The sequence below is a fragment of the Camelus dromedarius genome, chromosome 27 (assembly GCF_036321535.1).
Source record: "Camelus dromedarius isolate mCamDro1 chromosome 27, mCamDro1.pat, whole genome shotgun sequence".
NCBI lineage: Eukaryota > Metazoa > Chordata > Mammalia > Artiodactyla > Camelidae > Camelus > Camelus dromedarius.
This window is the reverse complement of record NC_087462.1, coordinates 20,686,141-20,706,506: the sequence shown is the minus strand read 5'-3', so window position 1 is coordinate 20,706,506 and position 20,366 is coordinate 20,686,141. Positions and strand designations below refer to the sequence as shown.

Genomic DNA, 20,366 nt, shown 5'->3' with positions numbered 1-20,366 from the left:
CACCAGACGCTTCACCTGCAGAAACAAAGCACCGGCCCTCCCCTCCCCACCCCACCCCAACGGAAGGTGGTTCTGTGACCGGAAACATGACACCTGAGGACACTGGGCCAACACAGCTACCTCTAGCTGACTCACTTTTATAAACAAGAAGTTAATTCAGATGAGATTCTCTGATCTGTCCTTGGAACTAGAGAATTCGACACAAACAAAATACCAAGACTTGTCACCGAGGTTTAACATCTACCTGAAAAAAGGAATGCCGAGGGCAGCACAGGCAGACACGCTGAGAAGCGCTGTGACTGCAGCGAACGCTAATGGTGCAGAGCGAGAGTCATGGAAAATTCCAGAGACCCAGGACCTCCCCAATCCCAGCAGGCAGTGGAAGCAGACTGTACAAACAGTCGTCCGTCCTCTCAGGACAGGCTGAAATCACTGGCCGGTGCTTAGAAATGCCAAACACAAAACATGTTAGAACCTCGCCTCTGTCTCTTTTCTTCACCCAAAATGCATACTACCCAGTAAAAACCCCATCTCCCCACACTTCGTATGATGTTGGATTGTGGTGCTTCTCAATCCTGACAGTACATAGATATAATCACCCAGGGAGCTTGGAGCTTTAAAAAAAAATGATGTTATATCTTACAAATGCTCTTTCTTTTAATTCTCCCACAATCTGGTCAAGGAAACTGAGGCAGAGAGAGGTGAAATGATTTACCTATGGTCATAACACTAATCAGGCGGCAGCAGCTCCTGAACCCGAAATCACGTCTGACTAATATTCCTGCCTCACAAGTTACCTTCTGAAATATGTTAACTGACAATATTTCAGAAGGCATCAATTCAGCTCAATCTAAACCGTCTGGGAGTCAGGGATACAGAGACTCCATCTGTTCACTCTTATGCCCATCATGAGCCTTTGGTACCAGAGGTAAAGAAGGAACATCCAGAAGCAAGAACAAAGTCCACTCTGCTTGCTCAGATCAGTATTCAGAAACTTTTCTGAATTTTATTTCACATACTATTTTTAATATTTCAAATCAAGCAAAACATCTCACTTAAAAAAAAAAAAAAAAACTAACAAACCACAGTACAAGAAAATTCCTTGGGAAACAGCCCAGGCCAGTTCATTTGAAATTCCAGGGAGGAATTTCCCCCCTCCAACCAGCTGAGCTCTGGACCCGCCCTTCTGACTACTGCCTGACTTCAGATTTTTCTTTAAAGCTGATAAACATAGTGGAAGGAGGAAAAAAACACCCTGAATTGATGGAAGTGGGTGGGGGAAGAGATCGTATTCCAGTGAATCTATTACTTCATGTATCCAAGAAGAGAGAACTAAATGTACCCTCCACATCTGCCTCCAGAACCCCCAGTGCCTTCTGAGATTATTCAGACAAACGAGGCAGCTATGGCGCCGGAACACCTTTCGGAGATCTGCAGAGCTGGAGTGGACCAGAGGTCAAGTCCGTGTTCCGCATTTTCACAATGAAGAAACCATGTCCTAGGGAGCTTAATACCCCACAGCGAATCAGTGATAGAGCCGGAAAGGGAACCCAGGACTTGTGAGCCTCATGGTACCAGGCTGCTCCCACAGGGTATTAAGGATGAAACAAATCAGGCAGTTTGGGAGTTCCTCTTTCACGCCACAATCATTTCCCAATGCCAGGCTCCGTAAGTCTGGCTCTAAGGATGCCAAGGGGAATCGGCTGAGGGGCCATCCCCTAGGGGCTCATGACTTGTGAGGGACAAACCAAGGATGGTGGCGGAGTTTGCTGTGGGAGAGAGAGGCATAGGGTGATTTCATCACAGACACTCCCGACCACTTCTCACGAGCTCAGCTCTTGGTTAGCTGAATTCTTCAAGCACAAAATAGGCCCTTCCCACAGAAAAGGCGACACCCAGCTCTCTCAAATCTTGCTTTGTTCTTTTGTTCCGCATTCAGATATGAAAACAGGGAACAGAGGCATGGTTACTTCCTGGTGATACACAGGTCAAGGGGGTAATTGCTTAGCTTCCCTGTTGGAATAGGGAGGCCTGGGTAGGACTTCTCTTCTGATCTGCTGTCCCTCTAAAGGGCCATGACAGGAGTGACCTCTATCAGCGGGCTCCTTAAGAGACAGCAGAGAAGTGACTTGCCCTGTCTCTACCAAGATGACCCCTGTCAAATACCCTCACTCCAATTCAATGACGTAAATTCTTTCAATGCAGCAACATTATTAGACACTATTAGAAAATGTGGGATTCCGTATTAGACGGGGTTGGATTTTGATTTCAGCTACATCAAATATTACAGTGACTCCAGGCAAGGGAGCTTACAACCCTGAGTCTAAGTTTCCCCTTTTGTAAAATGAAGATAACAATTCCTGCCTCATGATGTTAAGAATTAAAGGAATAATATATGAAAGTGCTCTGTGTAGTAGTTGACAAATGGATGTTTCATAAATACGAGTTATTCCTTCTCCTTCTCTGTGAGATCACTAAAAATGTACTCAAGCCACAGAATGAAATACAACTGATTTTACTTTACAAAGGATTTTGTAAATGCAGCACTGAATCATTCTCATTTCCACCTCCTCTCCTGCCACCACACCTACAGAAGGCAGAATTCTAAGATGCTGCCCCCAAATTCCCATTCCCTTGCGTAGACACCCTGTATAAACAAGGGATGGTGGATATGATGAGATAGTCACTCCCATGATTAGATTATGGGATATAGCTGGCTTGACAGAGAAAATCAAATACTCTCTGATATTTGTTATACGTGGAATCTAAAAAATGCAACAAACTAATGAATATAACAAAACAAACAGACTCACAGATATAGAGAACTAGTCATTACCAATGGGAAGGGGAAAGGGAGGGGGAGGAGAGAGGGAGATACAAACTATAATGTACAAAACAAATAAGCTACAAGGATACACTGTACAACACAGGGAATACAGCCACTATTTTATAACCATAAATAGTGTATAACCTTTAAAAATTGCGAACCACTATGTTGTACACCTGAAACTTATATAATACTGTACATCAACTATACCTCAAAAAAAAAAGATACAGTTGGCTTTAAGATAGTGAGATTATCCTGGGTGGGCCTGACCTGATCAGGTGAGCGCCTACAAGGGCCAGGACTCTCCTTGATGAAAGCTATCTGGAGTGTATGTACTTATGACTTTATTGCCAATCAGCTTGGAAAGTACCCTTTAAAATGTGCTCCGTAACAAACAACAGAATTCTTTTTTTCTCCTTGAAAGTGGGCATGATGTTAAGCTTTTTCAGTAGAGGGAGCTGGAGGGACACTGCAGGCACGGGCCGGAAGCTGGGGGAGCGGGTGTGAGGGCATCTGGTAGAACCCGCACAGGCTCAGGCCCGGAACACAGCCTCTCTTGGATCTGGAAGGCTTGGCCTGGAGACAACCTTTCTGCAGCCCTCTCGATACAGAAACCAGAGCCCCTGCTTGGCCTACATGCTGTGGGGTCCTCCTGCTCGCAGTACACAGGGATTCCGGCTACACACCCAGGCCACTACGGCCCACTCTCCTGCCTGTACTCCAGATGGTGGCCCACTGCCGGCAAGGCCAGACCAGCTCCGGCCTGGCCAAACTCATGAACTTCTCTGCTCTCCGGTGGGCTGGACCACATCTTCTCCAACAAGGTTTGAGTTCCTTCCAAGTCGGTCCTTGCTTGGGTACCCCCCCTCAGCCTTCAGGTTCCATCTGCTGTTTTCTTATAACTTACAGTTACTCTTTTGTCCTAGTGGATAATTATGTTACACCTCCCACATTCAACCTACTGTGTGGTGTTTATCTCCTCACTGGACCCAGACTGCTACAGGATGAGAACGACTTGACACAAAGGAAGATTCTCTCTTGCTAGCTTGGGAAATGCAGGCACTACATGTGGGAGAGCAACCTCAACTGATACCCAGCAAGGAAATGGGGCCTCAGCCCTACAAGCACGAGGAACTGAAGTCCGTCACAGCCATGGGAGCTTGGAAGAGGACCCCAGGTTCCAGATGAGGGTTATTTTCCACTAACCTGATGCCAGCCCTATCTCTACTACAGCCCTTTCACTGCTGTAGAAATATGCCCCATTTCTGCCTGCTCTGAACTTGATCTTTCCTTTCTTTTCTCAATTCTATACTAGGCCTTTCAATTCAAATTCTCTTATCTGCCAAATTATAAATGAAAAGATGATATGGTCAGAGTAAGAAAAATAAACTTTTTTATACAGCAGGTAATAGTATGCTAGGTCAGGTCCCTAGATTTCCTTTCCACTGTCAACAGTCAGGACATCCAAACATTTCACATGTATCTGTGAGAAAAATGTAGGTAATTCTCAGACCACAAGCCCAAGGGAAGGCAATAACCCAGAGAGGGAAGTAAAATGACTCCAGGTTGCTCTCCACACCCTGAGAGCATACACAAAACCAGAGGGATCTAAGCTTTGTTTTCAGACCTCATAGCGCATGAAAAATGATAGAGAAAACCCAGGGCCCATACAAGGTAGAGAGTCTAACCAAAGTTTCACCTCCCTCCCCCCAAATTTGAGACCTCAAAGGGCGCTGTCTCAGTGTAAGGGTAAATCAAACAAAACCCCTTCAGACGGAAAGCTAGAAAAATCAACTATCATAAATGTAAACACCAAGGAGAAAAACACTACCACTGAGAACTGGTCTTCATGAAGCTTTGCCAACTCAAATTCATACTACTTGGTTTCACAAAAGCACATACCAAGATTTTACTTAATTGAATGCCACACTGGTGACGGCCACAGACACCTGGCAGAAGCGATGTAAATCCTCTCTGGAGGAGCCCACCTTCATACCGGGCCTCAGAGGACTCACACATATAAAACTCTAGGGAAAATGAACAGACGGCGGATATAAACAAACACATACAGAACAGGGCGCCAAGAGTGAAAGACAGCAAAACGCAGACACAAACCTGCAAGGGCTTCAGAAAAAGGAAAGATCAGATATGGACTATACATAAACTGCCTGCTACGTTTTAAGAAATAAGATACATTTAAAATACGTGCAGGAAAAAAGAAGGAAGGAAAGGGAGAGAGGGAGGGAAGGAGAAAAGGAGGGAAAACAAAACTGTAAAATCAGCAAAAAGAACTTCTATAGAAATGAAAAACAGAGTATGTGAAAATAAAAAAAGTCTATACATGAGGTTCTGGTTCCGGTAATAGCACAGTAGCCTGCATCGGACTCATTCTCTAGGTAGTAATTATAAACTCCCAATAAAATATGAAAAACAACTCATAGATGGCACAGGAGAGTGTCCAAAGCAGGTAGAGACCGGAAAGGATTCAATCCTTGAAAGAAGGAAGCTCCACTGGAAACTTTAAAGAGCATCCTCCCTGAGGACACTGTCCAGACCACGTATGGGGCAGGATAACTGAAGCCCAAGCAAAAACCCTGCAGCCTTCCTGGCTCGAGGTAGCCAAAGATGAAGTTCAGAGCTGCCAGAGCAGTTGGAAATTAAGAGGGGAAATCTCAAAAAGGAGGGTGCCACGTAGGGGGGCCCCAAAACCCGTGCATAAATTCCCCTTAACTTCTTGGCTCATCCCTGATCCATGCATTCAAATGCCAAGGCCTGGTGGGAAACACCCAGAAGGCTGAGAAGACAGAGCAGAGATTTTAGCTGCTGCGTACCACGGAGAAGGAGAACTTGGGAGTCTGAAGTTAGAGGGGCCTAGTAAACACCTCAGACTTTCCACTGAAACCCCAGGAGGGCTGGACCTTAACGGAGAAGGCCCTCTAAGGGCAAAACTGAAATAGATCTGCCCCGAAAGAGTGTAAAGTCAATCCTCCATGAGTTTAAAGTGATCAGTTAATAATTAAATGGTTTGTTAGAACAAAATTTAACCTTTTTCAGAGGAACAAAGTAGAATCCAGCGTCTCTATCACCTACAATATCTAGCATTTAGTAAAAAATACATGTGCAAAAAACCAACTAATGTAACAAACAATCAAGAACAAAGGAATTAACCAAATGAGACCAAAATGACACAAGGGCAGTTAAAAGGTAACATCTCTAAAGCAGCCATTATAAGGCCACCGTGGCCGAGCAGATGGCTATGTGCTGGGGGGAAGGAGCCAGAGTTCAGTCTGAGGAAAACCAAGGCCCAGAAAGGCAAATAAATCTTCCTGCTTCCCATCTTAGCTCAAGAACTAAAGGTGTTTACTGTTCTAAAAACAAAACAAACAAAAAGACAAACCACAAAACAATTATTATTTAAATATGATTAAGGACGTAAAAGAAAAATTGGCTATAAAGAATAAACAGATTGGGAATCTCAGAAAATAAATTAAAACTTTAAAAAAGAACCAAATGGAAATTCCAGAACTAAAAATCATAATATACAGACTGAAAAATATTTGGATGGGCTTACCAGAAGACTGGAGATGACTGAAGAAACAAGGGAAAAAATACTGAAAAGAATCAAACACCACACAGGTACAACTGGAGTCTCAGAAGGAGAAAGTGAATAGAGCAAAAAGAAAAAAAAAAACAGAACACCGGCTGAACTTTTCTCAAATTAGGTGGAAAACATTAACTTAAAGATCCAATAGCAAACCCAATGAGAATCAATTCAAAGACAACAATCTACACACATCACAGTCAACCTATAAAAGCAAAGATAAAAAGAAAATCTTGGTAACATCCAGAGGAAAAAGAATGCATAAAGAATAATTATTCAAATTACAGCTGAGTCCTTAGCAGAAACAATAGAGGCCAGAAGATAATGGGAGAGCACCTTTAAAACTGTCTGAAAGAAGGAAAAAAAAAATCTTGTCAACCCAGAAAAAAATTCTTCAGAAACGAGAGTGAAATAAAGACATTTTCAGATAAATGAAACTGAAGGAATCTGTTGTCAGTACAACTATCCTATAACAAATACTAAAGGATGTTCTTCAGGCTGAAGGGATACCAGATAGAAACTCGAATCTCCAAAAAGAAACAAGGAACTCTTAAAACTGTAAATATGTGGGCAAAAATAAAAGACTTTTTTCTCTTAATTTCTTCATAAGGCATATGATTCTTTAAAAATTGTAACACTGCAGCAAGGGTTTTACAACACATAAAGGTGTAACAAGAGCACAAGGATGGGGAGTAGACAGAATTATAGTGTGGCAAGATTGGTACATTTTACCTGAAGTAGCTCGATATTAACTCTAAGTAGACTGTGAAGAGTTAATCTCTAGAGCAATATTAAAAAAGAAAAATATAGAAGTACAGCTAAATGACCTTGGAGGAATTAAAACAGAAAACTCAGAATATTCAGTTAACCTAAAGTAAGGCATAAAAGGAAGAACAGAGGAACAAAAAAGAGTTGAGACAAACCATTAACAAAATAGTGGACTCAAACCTAGCTGTATCAATAGTTGCATTAACGGTATACAGAATATCCATATGCCAAAAGGCAAAGACAGAACGGATGAAAAAGTAAGACCAAGTTCATACTGTCTCCAAAAAGGCACATTCTACATACAATGAGCACAGGAAAGGTGGCAGGATTACTGATACCAGACAAAGTGAAATAGAGTTAAGGAGCAGTGCCAAAGATCAAGAGGGATATCTTATAATGATAAAAATGTCATTTCATCAAGAAGACATAATAATCACAAACACGCATGCTCTTAATAACAGAGCTTCAAAACGTATGAAGCAAAAAGGGAAAGAATTAAAAAGAAAAATAGAAAACTCTACAATCATAGCTAGGAATTTTAACACCTTCTCTCAGTAATTAATAAAAGCAGACCCCCAAAAATCAATAAGGACATAAAAGATTTGAATTACCCTGACTTGGTATTTATGGAACACTACAGACAACAACTGGTGAATACACATTCTTTTCAAATGCACGTGGAATGGTCATAAAATAAGCCACAATCTCAAGACTGAAATTCTTACATAACACATCTTTGGACAAGATAACTAGAAAAGCATCAGGTATGTGGAAATTAAACACTACAATTAGAAAATGAAAACATAGCATCATCAAAATTCATAGGGTGTAGCTAAAGCAATGTGTAAAGGGAACTATATGGTATTAAAGGCTTACATTTAAAAAGAAGAAAAGTTTAAATCAATGATCTAAGTTTCCACTTTGAGCAGCTAGAAAAAGAGCAAATTAAACTCAAAGTAAGGAGTAGGCGAAAAAAAAAAGAAATAAAAGAGAAGTGAAATAAATGGAGAGATACACCATATTCAGGATCAGAGGACTCAATGCCATTAGTGTGTAAGTCCTCTGTTCTTCAAGATTATTTTGGCTATTCTAAATACCCATGTATTGTTCGTTGTTGATTCTAAAATTTACATGGCTACATTAGTATAGCCAAAATAATCCTGAAGAACAAACGGAGGACTCACACTTCCTGATTTCAATATACAGGTGTAATATTAAAGACAGTGTGGTATTGTCATAAGGCTGGACAAACAGATCAATGAACAGAAGAGAGAGTCTGGAAATAGACTCACACGTATAACCATTTTGAACAAAAATATCAAAGCAATTTAATGGAGAAAGGGAAGTCTTTTCAACAAATGATGCAGACAGATAACCAGATACTTGCATTGGGAAAACCAAACAAAATTAACCGTAACAAAAACAAAGCTTGACCCCCTCTTCTTGAGTGCCTGTGGCCCTGGGAAGCAGCCATGCCTAACTGCCAAACCCTCCGTCAGGCTCTAGTCCAAGTCCTCGCTTAAGAAGAGAAACTACAAGAAGTTCAACAGGTCTCGTATCTTTGTTTACCTCAATTTTTGCCAGAAAAATTTCTCCAAACCTCTCACGACCATCTGGTATGACCCCAATCCCATCCCCAGCCTGCTCTGTTCATCTCACCACTTGATCCAACGTGCCCCCTCCCTTTCCTTTCTCCGGAACCCTCGCACTGTGTCCTAGGGAACTTGCTCAGTGATCTGCCCCTCACACACACCTCCTAACCTCTCACTTCCCGCTGCCTCCAGCTCCCTCCCCAGGCTCCCTCAAGCTGAGGAGGCCGCTGATTCTCACGGCAGGTAGCTCAGGCGTTGGCAATGGCACCAGTAACTTCTTTGCTCCTCCTTGGCTGCCTCCAGACAAGTCTCTCCCACTCTTGTGAAAAACTGCCTTCTGCTTGGGTGTGCAAGCCTACTGATTTTACTCCCCTTTCCTCCTTCCGATGTTCCAGTCACTCCACCTTATTCAACAGAAGAGGCATAGTTTGCCCTTTTCTGGCTCTTCCTTATCCGTACCTAAACACTGGCATCTCTTAGGCTTGGCCCTAACATCTCTTCTCTTCTCTCACCACACCCCTTCCCTCTGGTCAGGTTTCTCAAGCTCAGCACCATATTGATGTGCGGGGCCGCATCATTCTTCACTAGGGGGAAGGCGGGCTGTACTGCACAGTGTGGAATGTTTAGCTGCATCCCTAGCCTCCACCCACTGGATGCCAGCCCCAGAGAAGAATCACTGCCTTAGGTACATTCGTATGGCCTCAAATATCTCTTCTTCTAGCCAACGTCCTATTTAGTATCTCTTAGAAGGCTCGCAGGCCTCACTGAGCTATACCCACCCCCTACCCTCCCATCAAAGCATTTGAACAAAGACGCCAAAGCAACTTAATGGAGAAAGGGAAGTCTTTCCAACAGATGACACAGCAACAACCAGCTATCTGCACTGGGGAGGCCCAAACGAAGTAACAGCGACATAAACACAGCTTGACCCCACCTCTTTAGGGCCTGTGGCCCTCGGAAGCAGTCATGCCTAATGCCAAACCCTCTTAATCTCAAATCTCAACCTTAGCACGTCCTCAACTTAAGTTTTGCTTTGAAATGTATCCTGTCCCAAGGCGTCACCATCTTAGTAAGTGGCCCGGCCCAGAAACCAGGGAGTCATCTCTGATTCCTCCCACAACCAATCCATCTGCAGGACCAATAAATGCTACTCCCAAATTACCGCTCAAAGCAGGCACCCTCTTCATCTTCGCTATCCTCACCTCGGACCAAACCACAAAGATTCCCGGCCTGAATGAAGGCCATAACCTCTCCTAACCTGCGCCCTCTTCCACTCCGGCCTCCAAGCAGTCTACTCTCCACGGAGCAGCCAGAATCCTCATCCGACCAAAACACTCTTTTATTTAAAATCTGAAAAGACTTCCCATTCGCTTAAAATAAAACCCAAAGTCCTTACCCTAGCCCATGAAATCCTACATGACCTGGCCCTTACCTAAATTCCAAACCTACCTCTCCTCGCCTCTCTATGAAACCCCAATCACACTACTACCGTCTCAGAACCTTCCAAGCTCCTCACCCCTCAGCGCCTTTGCATGTGCGGGAGACCTGCCTCTAGTTCCCCCCATGGCTGATTCCTCCTCCACTAGGCTTTCTGGGATCACTCTGAACAACTCTCTCCCACCACCCTCACTGTTCTCTACCACAGCACCCCGTTTGGCTCCTTAAAGCACTTTCTCACTCTGTCTATTACAGATTGAGAACAATTTGGCTGCTGCTGCTGTTAACCTGCTTGTTTCACTCCCCTGGCAGGACTGTCACCTCCAGGAGGGCGGGGATGTGGTTCTCTATTGTATATCCAGGAACTGGCATGGAGTAGGTATTCTATTAAATGCCTATTGGTTGAACTTCAGGGGAAGGTGGGTAACAAGCTGCAGAACAAACAGCCACCTATAAATGTGAGATACCAACAGGAAACCCAATGAAGGGAACGAGTCAGTTAGTTAAAACAGCACATGGCTTCCTCTGGCTATCCACTTGGGAGTTCTAAGCTGAAAGGAGCAAGGGCAGGAGGACCTCATATTTCAGGAACAAATTTAAACTGAGTTACTCACTGTTTTCCATGATTGACGCCACAATTTCCTTTTATTAGCAGACATCATCAGACAAGACAGGAGACAGACACAAAAAAATGACCAATCACTGGAGAGACGAGACAGAGACATTCCACCTACACAAAATACGCTTCCTGTCTGAAGGAGCTTCAAAGCTAGAAGTGAAGATAGAGCCTACCCACCAGCTAACAGAAGGTCAAATAAAACAGGTGCTTCCACTGGCCAAAGATAGGGCAATCTGACCACCAACAGGATCTTAATTATACTGGATTGAAATACATCAAATATGTTTATTGCTGTTGTGTTTTTCTGGAGGGGGGGATTAGGTATTTATTTCTTTACTTGCCTGTCTGTTTGTTTATTAAACAGAGGTCCTGGGGGTTAAACCCAGGACCTTGTACCTGCTAAGCACATGCTCTGCCACTGAGCTATACCCTTCCCACAAAATACATCAAATATGTATCAGATCATGATGATACTAACAAAAAACAAAAATCATTGTTCATCACTGGAAGATACTAGAGAACCAATTTATTATTTTGAAAACTGGCAAGTAAACAGACTACCACACATATATCCTAGGTTTTCTTAAACTGTTTTTCAGTTACTTGGATAACGAAGTAGTTGATGAAGTAAATCTCTCTTTCTGGATGTACTCTAGCTAGAATAAATAAGAAATTATAGAAACAGAACGTCATCAATGATGCCAAAATACAAGAAAAAAAAATCAGACATTTTGTACCCCTTGATGAAAACGTCAACACCATTTATAAAACAGACTTAAGAAAAATTTGAACATGAATGTGATCTAGCCCCTGAATATGACTACCAACTTACTGGATATGTAAAAGAAGGGTGTGTTAAATGAGATCATGGGTATACAATTAATAAGGACCAGACTCTGGAAAACTATGGGGCAAACGATCTGGTTTCTTTCTATCAAAATATACAAGGTAAAAAAGAAAGAGGTTCAGAGAAGAAACCAATAGAGACTTGAAAGACACATCCACTAATTGCATGCATGGTCTTTATGTACACCTTTATTCAAGTAAACTGTAAAATAAATAAATAAATAAATAAAACAACTAGGGAAATTTAAATATGATATTCGATGATATTAAAGAATTAACTTTTTTGTGTGTGACAATGGTTTGGGGCTATATTTGAACAAAGAATGACTACCTTTTAGATATGTATATATATAGAGAGAGAGAGAGAGAGAGACAGAGAGAGAAATATTTACAGACAAACTGATACATCTGAGATCTGCTTCAAAATAATCTGGACTAGAAGGGGAAAGTGTGTCAGGATGAGACAAGATTGGCCATGAACTGATAACTGCTGAAGGTGGGTGACAGGCAAATGAAGGTTCATCATACTATTCTTTACTTCTGTAGAGAGCATACAAGAGGCTTTAAAAGTCCCAAAACAGAAAGTTAAAAATAAATAAATAAATAAATAAATAAAAGCTATAGTAAAGGACATCCCAGAAACTGACCAGCTTGTGGTTACTTGGTGGGAAATTAAAGGGACGACCCTGACTCTGGGAGGTGATCACATCCTGTCCCCGAACTGGCTCTAGAGCCAGGACCAAAGCAAGGCTGGGCTTGGCTGTGGATCTGCAAATTTCTGGACAAGCGGGGAAAGCTTCTGTAAGCTGTGCAGGAGCTTGTGTGATAGGCAGTATTAGGAGGCTGGAGGGGTGAGTGACAGGAACACGTTTGGGGTCACAGAATAGGGGCTTGTGGGAATCAGCAGATGAGGGAAGCTCTTCAGGAAGGGACTGAGGGCTTCTCTGGCTCTTTGTTTGTTTACTGACTCTCCTCTCACTAGAGAGGGCAGAGAGATACATCTGTTTTATCCATTCACTCCTACATACCCAGTGCCTGGTACATAGTAGGCTCATTATACTAGTATTAGTTTATTATCATTAACAATAAATAAGTTGAGAATGGATAGATAGATGATGAAGTATGTACAGTAAAATGTTAATGACAGAATCTATGTGGTGGATATTCAGGCGTTCACCATTAAGTTCTTTCAACCTTTCTGTATGTTTGAAATTTTTCATAATAAAATTTTGAGGGGAATAAAAAAAAAACCCACAATAAATAAGCTGAGAGAATGAACTCTAATAAGGACCAATAAAATAAATGCTACAACAGTGTTGTACGCAAATCGTGCTTACAGGTCACATATGGATCTTTGAATAATTTACTTTAAAAAACCACTGGTAACATCACTCTACATTTTTCTTATTCTTTGTTCTAAGTTTTTACACATACAGCATCTTATTTAAAAACTCACCAAAGCATACTACCATATAATCAGGTCAAATATTATTCAGCCTAAGCAGAACCAAGGTTTCCTTCCTCCTAGTCAGTATTTATTTTTCTTTATCACTCTGCTGGTAAGACTTACAATTAGTCAAGTGCTAAAGATACAGCACATTTTCCAAGAAGCAACTGTGTCTTCTAAGTTTCTAATTTACCCTAAAGATGTGAGCTTTGTGACTCTGGGTAAGCTATAACGTAACTCGACATTAACAACTAACCCAAGAACAAGAGAAAGTACAGAACGGTAACTAGAAGGACTGTATCCTTAAGAAACAGAAGTGATCCTGGGCCTCAAAGAGGGAACCATATGTAGAACATTTAGACTTTCCTCTGCTGAACTAATAACACAAACTGGTTGTACTGGCAGAGATCCTGATTTATTCGGAGCTCAAACAAGGTACGCCCCACGGAATCTGACTTTAAACTAGAACAAACTGGAAAGAGGAAAAAAACTGCCCCAAATGGAAGGCAATTTAAAAGTCTATGAATGTATTTCAAAACATGACTTTGAGACATCGGGTTTCTTTGGGCATATCTTACTTCAAATGAGGTATTTTCAAGAAACTGTATGTACCAGTGCCAAAGAGTGAAAAATTTTTTGAATTTCAAATTGAATTTATTACAGAATCCCGCTCGTTTATGGAAAAAGATACATAAAATATTTGGGATTTGAATTCCACTTACATGTTTCAAGCAGATATTTTTCTAACTAGGAGACATGAACAGGTGTCAAAGAAACAAAAGGAAAAAATTGCATAAAGTCTACTATCTAGCTTTTTCCCCATAAAATGGCCTCCAGAGCATTCAATGCTGGAACACTATGTACTACGTTTATTAATACATTGATGACAGGACTGACCCACTGTCAACAGAGCAGTCTCCAGCATACCAGGTCAGAGGGAAAAATCTAGACAGCAAGAGGTGAGGGCTCACAGACAGTTCTCAACTGAGTCACTAAGCCTCAAAGTGACAGAATTTCCAACCAAGCCCAGTTATTTTACTTTACACTTGAAAATGAAAATAAGAGACTCACTGGAAATGTTTCCTGTTTGTTTTAAAGACAATATCAGGAAAATTAACCAGATTTCAAAGAGCATGGAGGACCAGAAAGTCACAAAACATTTCTGCCCTATCTTGGTTTAATCTCAAGTCATTCCTCTGCGCCACAATTTTCTCTCTTTAAAGCCCCACCTCCAACCTTACTGCTCATGCAGCAGAGATCAAAGGAATGGAAACAAAGGCTTTTTCTATCGCAGAACCAGTCCTTGGCTCCTGGATTGATAAAGAGCTCCCTTGCTGGGATTTCTAGAGGATTTGATAGAATGGGCTGGTACTCAATTACCCCTACTTACACATAGAATATTTTTAAAAAAAATTTTGGGGGTTTAGGGGGCAGGAATTAGGTTTATTTATTTATTTGTAGAGAGAGTACTGAGGCTTGAACCCAGGACCTCATGCGTGTGCTAAGCACGCACTCTACCACTTGAGCTGTACTCTCCCCGTGGCTTAAATGAGGAATTTTTGATGATGCACGTACGTCTTCTCATTTACTCTCAGAGCTAAACACAGTTAGTGTAAGAATGCCCTCCAAACGCTGCCTGCCAGACTTCCATTCTCGGGGCTGAGCTGTGATCTGAAAAAGCCTCTTTACCCTTCTAACTGGGAAGAAAAGACTAAACAAGCCAACTGCACAAAGTCTCATCATCTCAGCGCTCGTGTGGAGGCAGTCAAACAACACCATCATCATTTAGCAAAACTTCCATCGTGCTGCGCGATGCAGCTCTGAACACTTCCAGGGGCACTTACGCAAGCGCCTGGATGGCCAAATAGCCAAAAGTCACGGTAAGAACTCTTTGTCAGGGGCAGATTTTGATCCATGCCAAGAACAAGAATTGGCTCATACCCACAGACCTCTTTGAAAAACCTCAGTGCACAAGCCCCAGGATATAAGAAATTCATAGATTCAGAGCCGCAGAGAACCATGGCCTTTCATCACAGGATCAGAACCGCTGCCTCCTACCACATTCGGGCACTACACACCAGTACTTACTTTCCATATAAGGAAGTCTCGGGGAGCTAGAAAGCTCTCTTTAAGAAAAGAGAATTGCAAAAAAAAAAAAAAAAAAAAAAAAAAAGAGAAGAGAATCGCTGGTTCTCAACTCTAAAAAGCAAGCCCTGAAAGGATAAATTTTATGGTATGTGAAATATATATAAATATATATATATATGGCATATAAATATATATATATTTAAATAAATATATTTTAAAAAAGAAAAAAAGAAACCGGAAGACCTTTAAATACTTTGAAGTGATTATTCTCTCCACAAACTGATTAATACTTAGTTTTTTCCTAGGGCTTGGCTTGTTTCATTCTTTGGGGGAGGGGAGAACGCAGACAAGGGTTGGAAACATCTTTAAAACAGTTCAACTGCAGTCCTGCCATTTCTAACAGTCAGGAGGACATAGAACAGTATTCTAAAAAAACATATGTTGAGAAATTACCTTACGTATCCTAAAGGTTTTCATTCAACTGTTTATACAAACTATATAATCTATTCAAACAGATGCCAATTACTATCAAACTTTGATACAGCATACAATGAGTTGTTAAAAAAACTGCCTTTTCTCTACTTGATGATAATTTTAGCTCAACTTCTAGCCATGAGATAAACAAAATTCATAGCAAAGAATGGTTGTATTGGCTTCATAGTGAGATATCTAAGAAAAATGAGTAGGCCTAAATACTTCCCAATAGTAAAATATAAAGCAGGACAATGACAATTTCCAGCTCATTATATGATTTAAATTTGTGCCAAATAAATCACACCTGTATTGCCAGTAGAACAGAGCATCTGTACAGTTCTTAGGTCAATATACTGAACACAGGAAAAGTGTTCTTTTCAATCTGAAGATACTATCTCTAGATGTTACATGAGAGACAAGCCCCAATGAAACTAAAGTGTGAAGTTTCAGAACAATCATGCTCCACTTATTTTACTTTTAATCACGCACATGATAAAGACCAAGAATAACTGCTTATTATTTTAGGAAAAAAAAACTACTTACAAGAGATAGCAGCAAACTGAACAGGTCACCAACATAGTGATGATAACTCTTGAAAAAAAAAAAGAAAAGCAATCGTTAGACTACTAGCTTGCAGGAGTTTCACGTTCCCTTCCCAAGTGATCAAACTGACGAGGACTGCACACCAGGAAAATGGATCTGAGTCTGTTCAAACACCAGTAGACAGCAGCGCACCCCAGGGTACACTCGGCAGAATTCTACGTAAGTAATTCACATTTGTATTTAAAGGGACGTGTATTGATTCTACAGCTTAAGTGTTTAACCCAAAGCCATCTGAAACTGAACACAAAAACCTTCAGTGACAATCAGCTTGGCGTCCAAGTCACTGCCCTATGTGGTAACATCCTCTGCAATGAAACGACACTATACTCCTAAAAATATGATTTTCTAGTGCTGACTGCTCCCTACCTCCAATCCTGTCTGAAGAAAACTTTAACCTGGATCTCTGGTCAGTTGAATCTCAACATTTAAAAAACTGAATTCATGATATTCTCTTCCCATTTTTCTTTCCAAAGGCTTCTAAATCTGTTCCCGAGGAGCTCTGCCACTTCCACCCACCCAAACCACCCCTCAGAACCCTTTTGCTCACACCTCCCCTGCACCCTCACAGTCACTGAATGCTGTACATTAGTCCTTTGAAGCATCTCTTCCCTATGTGGATTTCTCCCTTTCCATTCCCACCGTTAACACCAAAATTCATCGGGTTCGCCTGGCAAACTAACCACTAGCAGATTCAAAACTTTCTTCCTTCCCTTTCATTCTACCCAATACGATCTTTCAATCATTTCTACAATCACATCAGATTACTCTTTCTAAAATATTCCTTTCATTACATCACTCTGCAGCTTAACACTTTTCAGTACCCTCCCCCATCATCTCCAGGAGTAATTTCCAAAGTGTGTGTGTGTGTGTGTATCTCCACTCATTCATTCAACAGATTCTGAGAGTCCTGTTTGCACCACGCTCTGGGGAGAGACGAGTGAACAAAGCAGATGAAGACTCCCTACCCTTGTGAAGCTGAGCAAAGCAAGGGCTCCTGGTGAGATGGTCTGAGGCATTCAAAGAGGACAGAAGCCTGCATGGCTGAGCAGAGCAAAGAAAGCCTGGTCAGAGGTGAGGTCAGAGGGAACGTGTAGCCTCTGAAAGGAAAAGGGAAGCAATTTGGAGGGATATGGGGAGAGGAGTGACAAAATCTGATCCAAATTCTAATAGGATCTCTCAGCGGGGTGGAAACAGTCGGGGCAAGAGAAGCAAAGGGAAAAGCAGAAAAAGCAGTTAGGGGGCAACTGCACTAATGGAGCCGGCTGCTAGCAGCCACAGCGACAACTGGTCTGACTCTGGATATATTCTGAAGGCACATTCTTCAAAGCACGTGCCTTATATAATATTATACCTAATATTACACTTCTAATACATACAGAAATAGATAAGGTGGTTTGTGCTAAAAAAAATGCTGACAGCAGCATGACAAAAATGTTTGGCGATCTACAGAATCAAGTCCAGCTCCACCCATCCTTCTCACTGCTCTATACTTTCAAACAGCAACCCTTCACTCCAGAACGCGATGCCCAGCATGTCCCCAACCACAACACGTTTATTATTCTCCATCCCAAGCTTCTGCTCATCTTCCTCCCCTTCCCTGTCCCACCTTGAATCCCTTCCTCAACCTTTACTTTCCCCAAAAAGACCATCTCAGAGAGCGGAAACAGCTAGGGCCCTTAGTACTACCTGCTTAATAGTTTGATATCAAAAGCTCCATCATTAAAATATCAGCTCCTAATGTGCTTCTTCCTAGTTGCTGCGTGCTGAAGTGTTTAAGTGTCAAATGACTGCAATTTACTTCCAAATGGTTCAGCAAAGATATGTACATACACATGGATTCACAGATAAAGCAAACATGAATAAGTGAACATTACTGAACCTAGGCGGTGGTATATGACACTTGGACTACTCTTTTACTTTGCTGTATGTTTGAAAAGGTTCTGTGATGTTGGAAACAACTGGAGATTGAACTCCTGGCACACGAATCCCTGCACTCTGGCCCCATCCCCTCCGCCTCATCTGCTCCTCAGGGGAGTCGCTGTGAAAAAAAATCTGAAGCTTTTAAAGAATCTGTAGATTCTTAAAGAATAAAGTGGGAAATCATGAAACATAGGAATGGTCAGGAAAGCTGATTCCAGACATAGACTTGATTCTATCCAGCTGTTTTTCAGTTGGAGAAAAGATGAGAGTAAGGGGCTTGCTCTAGGTTATACATAGATTCAGAAGGGTTTCAACCTTTTTCCCCTTCCTCCCCCGCAGCTTCACCAGGTCCTGAAAACCTCACAGAAGAGGATTTAACAGCGAAGTCTCCCTTCTTCCCTTCTCACCCAGTACCTTGACTTATCTCCTTAACGAAAATGTTTTCAATGCTTCAAATCAGAAATGCTCTCCTGCATTAAAAATTGACCATAGTCCCTGAAGCAATTCAGCTCCTTCATGTATTAAAAAAAAATTCTTTTTGTAGTCTTTTCAGGAGGTAAAGGGAACTAATACTAATTCAGCACTAATATTCTTATTTTACAATGTGGAAATGGGAACCTGGAAAAGTTAACTAAATTATCCAAGGTCACAGGGATCATCCAGCTGGGAGCAGTGTATCTCAAAGTGTAATACAGTAACTCCTAGGAGACACCTTGTGTTTTAAGACCTGCTCAATTCTGCCAAGGGCAGGAAATGCAAGGACCATGGTAGAAGCTATGAATCAGAACCAGATAACATAGCTAGCAGGTCAAACCTGAATCGTGACACTGAGTAGCCCATGTACCACAGGAGGCTTTCACTACCCTGAAAAGCAGCAGTGGCATCGAGACCCACGACTGGGCACGGTGAGCCCCAAATGGGGGTCTTGAAGAAAGGAGTGGTCAATGCTACCAGCACATTAATAAAGTATGAAGTGTGAGTATGAAGGCTGGAAAGGCAGACAGAGGGTAATGAAACAGTTGAAGACAGAAACACAACAAAGGGGCACCTTGTTGTTCTCTAACTCCAGTAGGGGAAACAAACCCAACAGTTAAATTTGGTTACTACAAACTGTTTTAGTAACCCCAGAATTCTGACACTCTAAATCATCTATTACCGACTGGAAAGACACCCTATATAACTGATGTTACAGTGGGGTGGAGGGGAACAAGAGACCTAATGCAACCAAACGATAGAAATTCACCTACCATTTTTCCTTTATAAACAAATTATGATTTACTTGTAAGCTAATACAAGTTTATTCCAGAGACCAAAAGGGGTTCAAATATTAAAATGTTAAGGAAGTAATAGTATTTTCTTTCTTCTAACAGAGGCAATAGAATTATCCACTCAGTACATATTCACTGAATGCCCACTACGCATGCAAAGCACTGTGAAGCCACCAGTTAGTGTCAAAGAATAAAACAAGAGCTGGTGTTCCCAAAAAACTGTGGCTTCAGTCTGTTTCACCCCCACATGATCTTGCACTGAGAAAAAATGACTAAAAGGCAAAAGAGGAACCAGAAAGAGGGTGTTCTAAAGCTCCTTTGAAGCTAAGCCTCTGTCGCACATTACAATAAAAAAAGTTTACTTACAACAGAGATAAAGCTCTGTTTCACAAAGAAGTCTGGGGGAAAAGTATTTCTTAACCAATCGCTCTAAGTGCTTGTTCCACTCACGAACGAGGGCAGGAGCGCCCTCCCAAAGGTATGACGCAGGGGTTTCTAAACAATACCTCTTGTTCTTTGGTAATTAGTCTCGCTCTAGATCAGGCCCCAGCTACCTCCTGGCACTCACTAGATGCACGGCCTGAGTTCAACGTTATTGCACAAACTTGTCCTGTGCAATTAGGACAGCCTATGAGGCAAAGAGGGCAATTTCTATTTTATTGGTTTGATCCGTTCCTTTAAAGTTTAGGCAAATGAGGCCTGTGGACTTAGCACGGCTAAAGGGGAGACAGTCGTTTAGGGACGAATCCCAGCTCTTCCTTGACTCGGTATAAATCCATTTCCGACTGCACCCTCCCCACGCAGGGATGTGATGAGGAAAAAATTCCCCTAAAACTCCTTCCTAAGGAGGGTCCGCCGGAGGTTACCCTCCTCGCG

General features: G+C 41.8%; 1 protein-coding gene across 1 annotated transcript in view; it reads right to left on the bottom strand.

Moving 5' to 3' along the window:
* Positions 1–20,366, bottom strand: part of ATP6V0E1 (ATPase H+ transporting V0 subunit e1) — a 29,562-nt gene that overhangs the window by 8,825 nt on the left and 371 nt on the right. Inside the window, exon 2 of the mRNA XM_031437804.2 lies at positions 16,243–16,290. Coding sequence (XP_031293664.1) covers positions 16,243–16,290 — 48 coding nt within the window. The remainder of the gene's footprint in view (positions 1–16,242; positions 16,291–20,366) is intronic.